This window comes from Brachypodium distachyon, chromosome 1 (assembly GCF_000005505.3).
Source record: "Brachypodium distachyon strain Bd21 chromosome 1, Brachypodium_distachyon_v3.0, whole genome shotgun sequence".
In the NCBI taxonomy this organism is placed as follows: Eukaryota; Viridiplantae; Streptophyta; class Magnoliopsida; order Poales; family Poaceae; genus Brachypodium; species Brachypodium distachyon.
The window spans coordinates 67,123,632-67,135,920 of record NC_016131.3 but is presented as its reverse complement, the minus strand read 5'-3'; the positions used below and the strand labels follow the sequence as shown (position 1 = coordinate 67,135,920).

Sequence of the window (12,289 nt, the reverse complement as noted above, 5' to 3'; positions counted from 1 at the left end):
AAAGCTTCACTGGCTGCTCGAGAATTACTAACAGCTTTCGATCAGCAGCACCTTGGAAAAGGCAATCACGGAGAGCAGCCCATGTGCGACGTGCTACACTGAGCTTCAACATTTAACGGCCAGTACGAGAATAGCTGGAAGAGTATATTTGAAGGAATCGGTGATCACAATAAGGCAACATTAATGGGTAATCTGCAAAGCCGGCGCCAAAAATTTAGCCGCGCCTTCGCTTTGCAGTCCTCTGGGTGAACTGAGCTGCGAGCCTGCGACGCCTATATAACAACGCTTCGTGCTGCCACTTCACTCACCACCCATCCACAGGCTTCCCTTTCGGAACAAGCTGTAGGTTCTCGCCATGGAGATCCAGCCTCGACAGCTGCTATTGGGTGTTTGCGCCATCGTTCTGGTGGCGATCGGGCTCGCAGATGCCGTGCACGGCGAGACATCACCTGTTGTGGTCGGCTTGGCCAGGTGCTCCGAGTGCACGAGGAAGAACATGAATGCCGAGGCGGCTTTCAAAGGTACTGTACGTTAGACACGTCCAGAGCAATAGCTGTTAGTTTTGCATACCGAGCAACAGCATCACAAAGGGAAAGTAGTCCAACAGAGCATTGGCCGTTCATCGCTGAATGGTTGTTAACTTGTGTCACAGGTCTTCAAGTGGCAGTCAAGTGCAAGAACAGCAAGGGCGAGTACGAGAGCAAGGCCGTGGGGCAGGTTGACAAGTCCGGCGCCTTCAGCGTGCCACTGGCAGCCGACCTTGTCGGCGAGGGCGGCGAGCTGAAGCTGGACTGCTTCGCGCAGCTCCGCAGTGCGTCGAGCGCGCCTTGCCCCGGGCAGGAGCCCTCCAGGATCATCTCGGCGCAGCCCCCCAGCCACGACGGCAAGATGACCTTCGTCGCGCTCGCCGGCAAGGTGCACCGGCCGTCAGCGGAGTGCGCCTCCGCGTTCGTCTGCGATCCTCTGCACAAGCACCACAAGCCCGCCATTGTCCCTCCCAAGCATGATCATGATCACGATCACTTTCACCTGCCTGTCATCAAGCCACCCGTGATTACCCCTCCAAAGCACGACCACGATCATGATCATGACCATGACCACGATCACGACCATGATCATGACCGCGATCACTCTTCCGCGCCTGTGGCCGCACCGACGACGCCGGTGTACACGGCGACGCCGCCGATCTACCACCCCCCAGCCCAGCGCAGCTCCATCACCGAGCCACAGCTCTTCAAGAAGTTGCGCCCGTTCCTCAAGAAGCTGCCGTTCTTCCCTCCTGCCGAGCAGAACAGCAAGCACTAGAAAGTTTGGTCCGCAGTGAAGCAAGTCAGCCATGCGTGAGTGTTTAGTTGGGCTTGTCAGGTCGTGCAGTTACCACCGAATAAAAGTTTGTGAGGATGATTGCCAGTTCAGTTTGAGAGCGTTGCATTCTGGGTTAATTTTGAGTCTGTAGAGATCCCGTGTTGAAAAAAAAAACTGTTAGATCTTGCATATTTCTGTGTAGTATTTGATTTGGTATACTTTGTGTAAGACAAGTTGGAAATATGATTGGCATCTATATTAGCCTATTATTTCTCACATGATTTGTTCGGACCCTCACCTCTTCTTCTTCTTATTTTTGACCGCATAAAACCTCTTTATTGATTCGAAACAAGATGGCACATTTTATCGACCCCTTGCTTACCCTTCTGGTAATAGCCACGGATACAACATGCAACATACATGGGTATATACTGTACTCCTGTAGTAATATTAAATCATAGAAGGGCCACAGAAAGGGGTGCCTATACATCAGGCACATGATTTTCTGTAGTATAAAGTTTTTTTATTCATCCGATCAAGTTAGAGAGAGCATGTATATCTCCAATCACATCTAACAGCCAGAGACGCAAAGCTTTTGTGTTTTCTCAAAGAAGAAGAAATACTAACAGCCAGAAAGTCCCTTGATAACTTATGAAAATCATCAATTTGTGTAAAACTAAAGAAATGATACATGGGCATAAATAATACCTAAATAATATGCATTCGATCATAATATAGGAAAAATCATTATAATCATTAAACCCAGTAGGGGGGCAGGCAACTAGAATATCATGTTCTTCGCTACGTCATAACTACACAATTTTGACTCAAATGCTCAAGACTAGTGAAATATCAAATACCTACTAGGCCCGACCCCTACCCCAGACTACTGAAGTTGCTTCAAAATTTCGTTCAGATTTATGAAAAGATAATCAATTAACTTCATCGCATATTGCCTTCTCTCAAGACATCAAACATATCGTAAATTCTCTTAGGATCCTCTGATTGTACCTAAATTAGAAGAGAAAAGAGAGTAAGATACACAGGAATAGAAGTAACATGTAACACAACAAACATCTGAAGTAATATATCAACAAACCTTCCTATACAAAAATATTGCGGCATCAACCGACCCTTCAGCATATATTGAACGGCCACAAACATTGTGCTGGAACTCAAATGAAACACTGGTAGGAGAAGACAGGGTAATCAGCAAACCTGAATGTAAGAATTGCATTACGCAGGGGGGTGGTAGTTACCTGTCATCGGGAGAAGTCAGATGGTATAAATGGAATGCATGCCCTTCAATGTGTTCTTCAGGGACACCCACCATCTCAAGTTGCTGCTCAGGATCCCTAATCTTAACTATCTGCTAGATAGAAGGTAAAACATAAAAACCAATATATCAACATGAGTTTTAACTTTTTAAACATAGTTTTCACAAATTGAGCAGGTCAATTGCCCACTTGTAAGTTGTGACAAGTGGCAAACCATGCTATCAGCAAGTGGTAACAAGCTAGAAAAAAGACATCAGCAAACCAAAAATAACACTTCAACTGGTTCTTGGTAAGATTAACATATCCTTTTTCATGGAAAACAGCATAGTGGTGGGAGGAGAAATGACACCCATCAACCTCGTGTACCATCAAACCCATCTGCCTTTCAGACAAAGGTATAAAGTAAACTGCACTGTCTAATCTCCTACAGTCCTAGCTTCAGGATGGAACAGGTTCAAACAAAAACTTGTTTCCAAATATATGAAGAGAATAGACCTACATACAATCATCAGATCTGTGTTGCCAAAAAGATAAAAGACTTGCTCCCTCCTTCCCATAATACAAGGTCATATTAGGATTTTAGCAATTTGCCAAATTACAAGTTGCGCTGGGTATTTTGGAAAGCCGATTGTACCCCCACAGGATCAGCCCACATGATTTTATTCCTGTTACTGTTAGGAGGCCTGTAATAACGTAATGAGTAAAAACTGATCTCGTTCCTCTTCTCTCTCTCCCTATGAACACTCCTGCGGCGCCGAGATCCAGTCCTCCCTCCGGCCAGTGCCATGGGCAAGCACAAAAACAAATCCCTCTACCTGGAATCGGATGAGTTCTATGCTGAGTTGTCATTTTCAGAGAAATTTGGGGACACAGAAGTGTAGGAACAGGTATTGATGAATGGCTCTGTGTTGACGATGGGGGCGGCACCGTGTTGCCCTGCACCGGCAATGGCAGCTCACTCGCTGATGTGTCATTCATGCAAGGCAAGTTTGCCAGCGACGCAACATCTGCGAGGTCATTAGTGACTCAGAGGACAGTGACGCCACCACCTACATGAATCAACCTTTCACAGCTAGCATGACATTGTGGACATCGCTGAGAGGCAGTTTTGTGGGACTAGAAAACAGAACTACCTTGCGTACGATAAATCAAGTACGATTTTTGTACGATTGGATGAGTTAATGGTGATTAGAAACACCAAAGCTGTGAACAACGGCTGATGTGATGTATCGTAGCAGTCAGTGGTGAAGCCACACTTAGGCGTGTAGTCGCTTGACTACACAGGTATTTAACAAATTTAAAGCCTCTAACTGTACATATCCTAATGCTCAACAGATTGGGAACTTATACCCTCCAGTCATGTACTAAAACCTTTTGTAAAAATACAAAAATGAGGTGCAGCTATGGTCATCATGCATAAAAGATTCAGTTTAGAAAACATTTATCTTGCAGTCGATGACACAACTTGACTTGGGTTCCGACGGTAGTCAGTACAAGCAAACTTTTGTTTTAAATTGATGATACGGGTACTTTTTTTGTAAAACATAGATAATTCCTCATCTACATCGCAGTGACATAATATCAACAAACAAAAGTAGTTCTCATCGCCATTTTAATATCTAGGGTCTAAACAGTCAAGGGTTCGAGAGAAGATCAGTGGAGTGATGTTCCAAGGAAAAAATTTAATTTCACATACATAGCTGTTAGGCCTAGATGCGCATTAGAAAGGCAAACTTTCATTTGCTTAATGATATGATTCATATGAATAATATACATATTCTTAAGCATAAAAATGCAAAGCTCACCCGGTCCATGTCATATGACACACCTAACTTCTTGAAACAAGCAATAACAGCTTTAGCTGTACCAGATATGTCCAGCTTGCCAGCTTGATGGGATTCCAACACCTGCAAATATTTCACATTTAGAACTCCACAAGTCCACAATGACAAATGGAAGTTTGGATTCAGTCACTAGTAATGTGTTCGGCATAGTTATCTATCATTCTGAAGTCTTGGGTCAGAGAAATAGTTCCAAAAGCAGCAAAGGAGCTTATATAACTGAATAATTGCTGTAAAAAACATTGAGGTCAACTGATGATGAAATGGTGGTCTTTGAAATAGAAGCTTAAATGCTTTTAACATTGTCAGACACTACCTTTATCAGCCTTGGAATATTCGAGGTCGAATCATACCTCTAAGCGATAGCCTGAAAAAGCACCAGGAAACTGCTCGGCCATTATTTCCATTGTAGCAAGAAATGCAACAACCTGATCAGGGAACAGAAGAAATGAGGCTAGTGGTTCGTATCTCCAACACCTTGAAGTTTGATAATGATATGGTATACTTCATTAAATTAAATAGTGCTGTTTTGCATACCTGTTTGCCCATTTGTGGAGATATCAGTGCATAGTTATTTGAATCTTGCACTGACTTATAGAGTAACTGCCGGTCCCCACCAGTTGTACCCATTACAAATGGCACGCCAAGCTTGCAATAGAGCTCAGCATTAGCTGCATAATACAAGAGTATTTTGTATTTTGAGTCAGGAGAATGAGGATTGAGGAAAGTCATGGAGAGAAAAAAACATTAAGACACGGAAACAAGTCTCTACAGTTTGTTTCGGTTTATTATGTATTTTTGGTAAAATTTCGCAAGCTATTGAAACAATGTAATCTGTTATCTTTATTATCTTTTCACATAAAGACTGAAAAATAATCATTAATTTGAACAAAAAATATTAAAAAAATGTTTCCAAATTCCTATAAATATCTTTTCAAGTGGAACCAAGCAGCTGCACTTTCTACAGATATTAGACAGGCAGAAGCATGCTTTGTACAAAGTTGCATAAAGACTTGGAAAAGGAATAGTTGATATTTCGAAGCTAATGCGATGAAAATTTATCTTAAGCAAGTTATACAGTTTTAGAGTGAAGAACAACAAGACAAAATATTTACAGTTCACAGAATCAGGTGCCGTGTAGTCCACAACAACAACATCTGGGAATTCATCAACGACAGATGAAAGGACATCTTCTCTTGCAGAAGGACCATATATCTCTATGCTTGTATCACCGATTTGTACTGTTTTATCAAGCCTCTCTCTGCTGCTGAATGAAACAGGAACTAGGTGAAGACCCCTAGAAGCAGCTGCCTCAGCAACAGAGACTCCCATTTTACCAGTGCATCCATTCACCTACAGAATTAAACAAACAAAAGACTAAAAATACTACTAAACAAGTCCCTTCAATTAATTAGTATAGCCTGGGAACACATCCTAAATTGATGCTCCAGTAATATTGTGCAGGACAATCTTTAGATGAGTAACTAGTCTTCTCGTTGCATGTGATCACTGCTCTGAGTGTAGCATCCATAATATGGAAAAATAGGGAATGGCAAAATGCCTACCATTGGAACTTGGACAAAAACGCTGCAGTGTGAGATTATTTTATTTCCCTCCTAAAGGCACAAATCTTTCATTCATGCACAAGTTGCCGATCTTTTACCATTTAAAGAATCGAGGCACACTTTTTCTAGAACAGAGGAATTGTAGCTCTTAAACAATTACACATGGGCATCATCAATCAAGTAACCAATCGTGCTTACGCCAGTTCAACTTCTTATTTGGTAGCTATGCTTATGTTCATGTGATAATTGCATCAGTTTCTTCCGGTTCCCACCCTTCCAAAGGCGTACACAGCCTTGAGGGGGGTTGATTCTAGGTGGAAATGGAATGCACATGTGACAATATGAAGAAGAAACAAGCCTCCCATAGCTGTATGGAAACTCAAGTTCCAGTTCCTCAGAAAAAGGGGAACTCAAAATCATAATTGGCCAAATCCTATACCTCAATGTGCATCACGTAGCAAAAAAGCTGAAGAAGTGACTTCCTATAAGCTCATCATGAATGGTGGTAAACTAGTGATTGGCCGTAATGGACGATGAGTCAGCTCGGCGGCAATTCGCCGAACATGTTAGAGGTGGTATGGTGCATACGGGCCGCGTACCAGTATCGGAAAGGAGAGGCTTGCCGGCGACGCAGCAGCGGTCTCTGGGTTGGCCGCAGGTGCCACGGTGCTGACACAACGCGAGGCAGGGACACCATGGAGGCGGGCCCGTCTCCGCCACGGTGGAGACAAGGAAATATGGGGCGGCCGCAGCGAGAGCATTGTCGCGATGCTACCGGATACGGGGACCTGACCAGCAACCATGGGCGGAGGACCCAGCAGGGCAAGGTAGGGCGGAATTTGCCTCAGTTAAGAATTGGGGAGATTAAGGAGATGAAACTGGGAGCTAAAGGGCAGAATCGGTTCGTGGGGTGATGGGAGGAGAAACGTTCGGGAGCAAGAAAATCGAAGGGCAGATCAACAGGCGGCGGCGGCGCTTTGCGTTACTGGAGTCAGTGGTGCGCGAGGAGGAAGACCAGCGAGGGGGACGGGGCGCTCGACGGCGAGATGGGCCAGAAGGAGGGAGGGGTGCGGCTCAGGGAAGAAAAGGAAAACGGGGAAGAGATAGGGAATAGATGGGCTCGCAGTTCGCTCAAAAAAAAAAAGATGGGCTCGCAGTTTCGAATGTTTTGCTTGTTTGGCCTCTGGTCAACGGAATAGCCAACTCCTTCTAAAACACAATGTCAAAAATAGTCTCCCAGAAGGTCTTAAAACACGGAAGTAATAATACCAGCACTCCAACTACCCGAACAGTTTAGTTCATGTACTGGTGGACTAGTAACTACTTGAGACATGCGAGCATTATATGATCCGTACTTATACAGTTGCACGCGGAAGTAATTGCTCCACTGGTCCAACTATTTGAGAGGTGTGAGCATTTTAGTCCAACTTCTTGTAAAATGGAAAAACTAGTCCTAAAACTTGCGATGATGTCCATATTAGTCCACATTAGTCCGAATTGGACACGTGACAGCAACCTAGACTTTCGTCGGGTGCGGGATTTTTCCCCGCAAAAAGCCCTCATGATGTATCAATTCACATTAGGCCCCCTGATAACACATGCAGAATGCCTCAATGTAAATTTAAGAATAAACCCCTCCGGTTCAGTTACCTCTTCCACCATGCAAACACATCATATTTGGGACCATTAAATTACTAGATGAACCAAGATTAAGCCTACCGAGAACCCTTTAAAAAACCAACCAAAACGAATCAAAATCGCAGCCATACTAGGCCAAAAAGGAGCTTACCGTACTGTGGTGATCCATCATCCCATCAATGGACCTACGGCTTGGGTGACATCCTTGTGAAATCGCGGCCGACGAGGTGTGCTCGACTGTCGCGTCGTCGTCGACGCATGAAGAAATCGGTTGGGTGGAAGGAGAGACGAAGATGTGTTGAGATGAAGAGGTAACTATATCGGCGGGTCTTATTGTCAAATTTACATGGAACCATTCTTCTTGTGCCATAGGAGGACCTACGCGTTAATTGTTACAGTCTGAGTTTTTTTCTTAATTTCTCCCAGGTCCGACACAAGTCTAACTTGTTGCCACGTGTCCAATTCGGACTAATTTGGACTATTGTGCACGACATCACAAGGTTTAGGACTAGTTTTCTCCCATTTACAAGAAGTTTGTCTAAAACACTCCTACCTCTCAAGTAGTTGGACCAGTGGTGGAATTACCTCCGCATACAACTGTATACAAACCGTATAATGCTCGCGTGTTTCAAGTAATTGGACTAGTCCACCACATTTTTCAAGTACATGGACTAAACCGCTGGTGCGTCTCAATTAGTTGGACTGTTGATGTTACTACCTCAAAAAAGACGCCGTGTTACACTTTTCACCTTTAAATCCAATGGTATTGACGGAAAGGGGTTAAATTAAACAGAGTTCTTACAATTTTGATTGCCTCATAGTCATATCGTTCCATGGATAAGACATACTCCCTGCAATCCTAAATTCCTGACATTGTTTTTGTGTAAATCTGAACTAAAACAACGACAAAAATTTATGATCGGAAGAGTAGGAGCTAGCTAACTTCTGCTTCTTTTTGACAATGGCGAAATGTCTCCAGCGCCCATGGTGCTATAGCCTATAGGGAGGAAGGGAGGGAGCCCAGGAGGTAATCGGAGAATAAGAGAAAAATGTTTGTTCCCGTTGCTCGGAACGGAGGTCGAGCCTGGGTGTCGGTCGAAACGATATTCACTCCCGAATATCAAGCGATTTTGCTCGACATTGAAGAATTTGCCATGGGAACTGGATACCGAATATTGGGTCTAAATACCACACGTCAATGTCAAATTCGGTATTTAGAGTTACCAACTACCAAGTCTCCTATATATACTCTGCTAGACTGGTCGTAGGGAAACAAATTATCTGTACTTTCACGTTGCACACGAATTAAGAAGCCTTTTTTTTTGCGGGGAGAATTAATAAGTCCTTTCACATTAGCTAATTAATCTTCATCTAATCATGTTTTAGCGCCGCGGGGAATTGGATCAGTCGACCAATCCCACCATGCATGTATTCATTGGTTCGGGAGATTCACCGTCGCTGTTGACCGCATCTCATCGTATTCCGGGCCCACGCGTCAGCCTCACAGAACACCCCTATTAATAACGACGTCTGTACGATGAGTCCCCCGTCCAGTTCCCCACCCAGGCTAGCTACCGAGCGAGGGCATGGCCGAGCGCAGCGGCGACAACGGCATCCCGGCGGCGAAAAAAGGGGATGTGGCGAAGCTGAGGGCCCTTAACGCCTTGCTGATCGCCGAGATCGTGGCCATGCGGTCCTCGCGCGCCGCCGGCGAGCACATCTCCCCGTTCGCCAAGGACGGCGACGCGCCCCAGCAGCAGGAGGAGGTGGACGATGACGAGGCGGTGCTCCCGGTCCCGGACAACGTTGAGAATGTCGACCGGGAGACGGAGTCACCGGAGGCGGAGAGGACGATCGAGTCAGGCGACGCCGCCATGAAGCTCCTCCGCGTCGAGCCGGTGGATCAGAAGAAGGCGGCTAACGATGACGAGCTCTTGGCCGTCACTGGCGTGCAGTTGTTGTCCCGCGTTTCTGCCGCCGAGGAGGAGGACGAGGAGGAGGCGGATGGGTCGGCATCGCTGCAGGCGCGCCTTGCCGCCATGGAGGAATCGCTTGAAGCGGCAGACGCGGAGAAGCGCCGGGCGCTACAGATCCTGGGCTCCAAGGAGGCAGAGGAGGCGGCCGCGTCCGAGAGGGTCGCAGAGCTCGAGAAGCGGCTCGCGGACATGGAACTTCTCCTCCTCGGCCGGCGGCGTCGAGCCGAAAGGGAAGCAGCAGCAGAAGAAAGCTCCAGCAGCTCGAGATCGCCGTGCGGCGGAGAAGAAGAAGGCTCCCGTGGCGTCGGTGGCGGCTGCGACTGCAGCACCGGCGAGCAAGGTGAAAGGTAAGGTGGCAGCGGCAGTGTCTGTGCCTGTGAATGCACCGGCAAGCAAGGTCGGAGGGAAAGCGGCGGCGGGTGTGATGTGAGTTTATTTCGGTTTAGGATTTGTAAAGTGAATCGTATTCCTTAGCCAGTTCTATTCGGTTTGGACCTTGCCTTGTATAAATATATGGGTATACGTATCCTGTAACTTCAACCCCAGAAAATAAGAAAACGAGTAGCTAGTTCTATTCGGTTTGGACCTTGCCTTGTATAAATATATGGGTATACGTACCCTGTAACTTCAACCCTAGAAAATAAGAAAACGAGAAAAACAGAGCAGCACGATACATGCCTGTGGCCATCAAACTCCAATCGTTTTTGCCTCATGCGTGTGTGATTTCTTGGGTCGTATACTAGTATACGTGCGCATCTCGTCGGAAGTAATCGCTGATTACCAGCAACTAGCTTCGCAAGTGAGGCCTCGTCGGAAAGTACTCATCCGGCAAAGCGGTCCCTAGTACACAGGAGCTATGCCGACGGATGCGGGGACATCGAGAGCCGTGGCTGGAAGGAACTCAGCACCGACGATGTTTTTGAGGCTCGATCGCAGCGACTACAGCATGTGGGCAATGAAGATGGAGGTGGCTATGGAATCTCAAGAGATCTGAGACGCAGTCGACCCCGGCGGCGACACGTACGCCAAAGGAGCGGCGAACTATCACATTGATCGCCTGGCGTTGGCGGCCATCCATGTGGCTGTGCCGAACGATGTGCTATAACACCTGAAGGGGAAGAAATCTGCGAAGGATGCATGGGATACGATCAAGACCCTGCATCAAGGACACGAGCGTGTCCGGGAGGCGAACCTTCAAACCTTGCTGAAGAATTATGAGAGTTTGAAGATGGGAGAAGACGAGGCGGTCGACGCGTTCACAGCGCGTGTAACGACGCTCGTTAACGGGATCCGCGACCTAGGCGAGAAACTCACCGAGATTTCCGTGGTTAGGCGATTCCTACGCGCGGCATCACCAAAGTATATCCAGATCGTAACCTCAATCGAGCAGTGTGTTGATCTGAAGACCCTCATGGTGGAGGACTTGGTGGGGCAATACAAGGCACACGATGAACGACTCCGGATGGTGTTCGGAGACGGCAAAGAGGACGAGCATCTGATGATGATCCGTGCGCAGTGGTCTGCTATGGCTGCAAGGAAAACTGGCGATTCGTCATCATCCAGTGGAAGAAGAGATCAAGCTAAAGGAGGAGGTCGAGCACAAGCAAAGAAAGCTCCTCAAGGTACCGAGGAGAAAGGTGCGGCCACCAAGAAAAAGTTTGATCGCAAGAAGGTCAGGTGCCACAATTGTGGAATATACGGGCACTTCAAGTCGGAGTGCCGAAAGCCACAGAAGGAAAAAGCATATATGGCCAGGGAAGAAGATGATGATCCGGCGCTGCTTATGGTAGAGATGTGCGAGCTGATGGAAGAAGGTCAAGAGGAATTCATCGAGGAGAAGTCTGAGACCGTAACCCTTGTTGAAAAGAAAGTCTACCTACATGATAAAGCAAGAGTGAAGGCGGGCAATGTGTGGTACCTTGACACGGGCGCTAGCAATCACATGACTGGCGACAAAACCCAATTCGCAGAGCTTAACCTAGCCGTGGGTGGCTCGGTGCGTTTTGGAGATGGGTCCACGGTGGCGATACAAGGGCGAGGCACAGTTCTTTTCGAGACAAGATTTGGCGATCACAAGGTACTAACCGACGTATATTATATCCCCAAGCTGAAAAGCAATATAATCAGTCTTGGCCAACTCGAGGAAAGGGGATGTAAAATCGTGTTGGAGGATGGGTACCTGTGGGGCTACGACCGACAACGCACGCTACTGATGAAGGTCAAGAGGGCAAAGAATCGCTTGTATATTCTTGACCTAGACAGAATAGAGCCGATCTGTTTGTTAGCTGGTCTTGATGAGCCGGCATGGAGGTGGCACGCTCGCTACGGGCACTTGAATTTTCACTCGCTTCGACAACTCGGCCAGAAGGACATGGTGGTTGGGATGCCGACGGTGGATCATGTTGAACAAGTGTGCGATGGCTGCCTAGTAGGAAAGCAACGGCGAGCGCCGTTTTCCAGAGAAGCAAAGTACCGGGCAGAGAAGGTACTAGATTTGTTTCACGGTGATCTGTGTGGCCCAGTTTCACTTGCAACCCCAGCCGGCAATCGCTATTTTCTACTCGTGGTAGATGACTACAGTCGGTACATGTGGGTTGTGCTGCTTAAAACGAAAGCTCAAGCGTTTCAAGCATTCAAGAAGATCAAGATTGCTGCTGAAGTAGAAGCAGAGGCAAAGTTGAAGACTT

The 12,289-nt window shown here is 46.7% G+C and overlaps 2 protein-coding genes across 2 annotated transcripts; one reads left to right on the top strand and one right to left on the bottom strand.

The window, feature by feature from the left end:
- Positions 1–292: 292 nt before the first annotated feature.
- LOC100822710 (proline-rich protein 2) lies at positions 293–1,581 on the top strand. The gene is made up of 2 exons (XM_003561781.4): positions 293–521; positions 653–1,581. The coding sequence occupies exons 1-2, from the start codon at positions 356–358 to the stop codon at positions 1,303–1,305; spliced, it is 819 nt and encodes a 272-aa protein (XP_003561829.1). The 5' UTR covers positions 293–355; the 3' UTR covers positions 1,306–1,581.
- A 344-nt stretch (positions 1,582–1,925) lies between these two features.
- LOC100821746 (probable 4-hydroxy-tetrahydrodipicolinate reductase 2, chloroplastic) lies at positions 1,926–7,110 on the bottom strand. Its single transcript, XM_003558328.4, has 8 exons — positions 6,588–7,110; positions 5,539–5,776; positions 4,961–5,094; positions 4,777–4,851; positions 4,388–4,489; positions 2,565–2,674; positions 2,405–2,492; positions 1,926–2,316 (listed from the first exon to the last, which is right to left on the bottom strand). Exons 1-8 carry the CDS (start codon positions 6,789–6,791, stop codon positions 2,248–2,250), a joined length of 1,020 nt encoding a protein of 339 aa, XP_003558376.1. The 5' UTR covers positions 6,792–7,110; the 3' UTR covers positions 1,926–2,247.
- Positions 7,111–12,289: the final 5,179 nt, after the last annotated feature.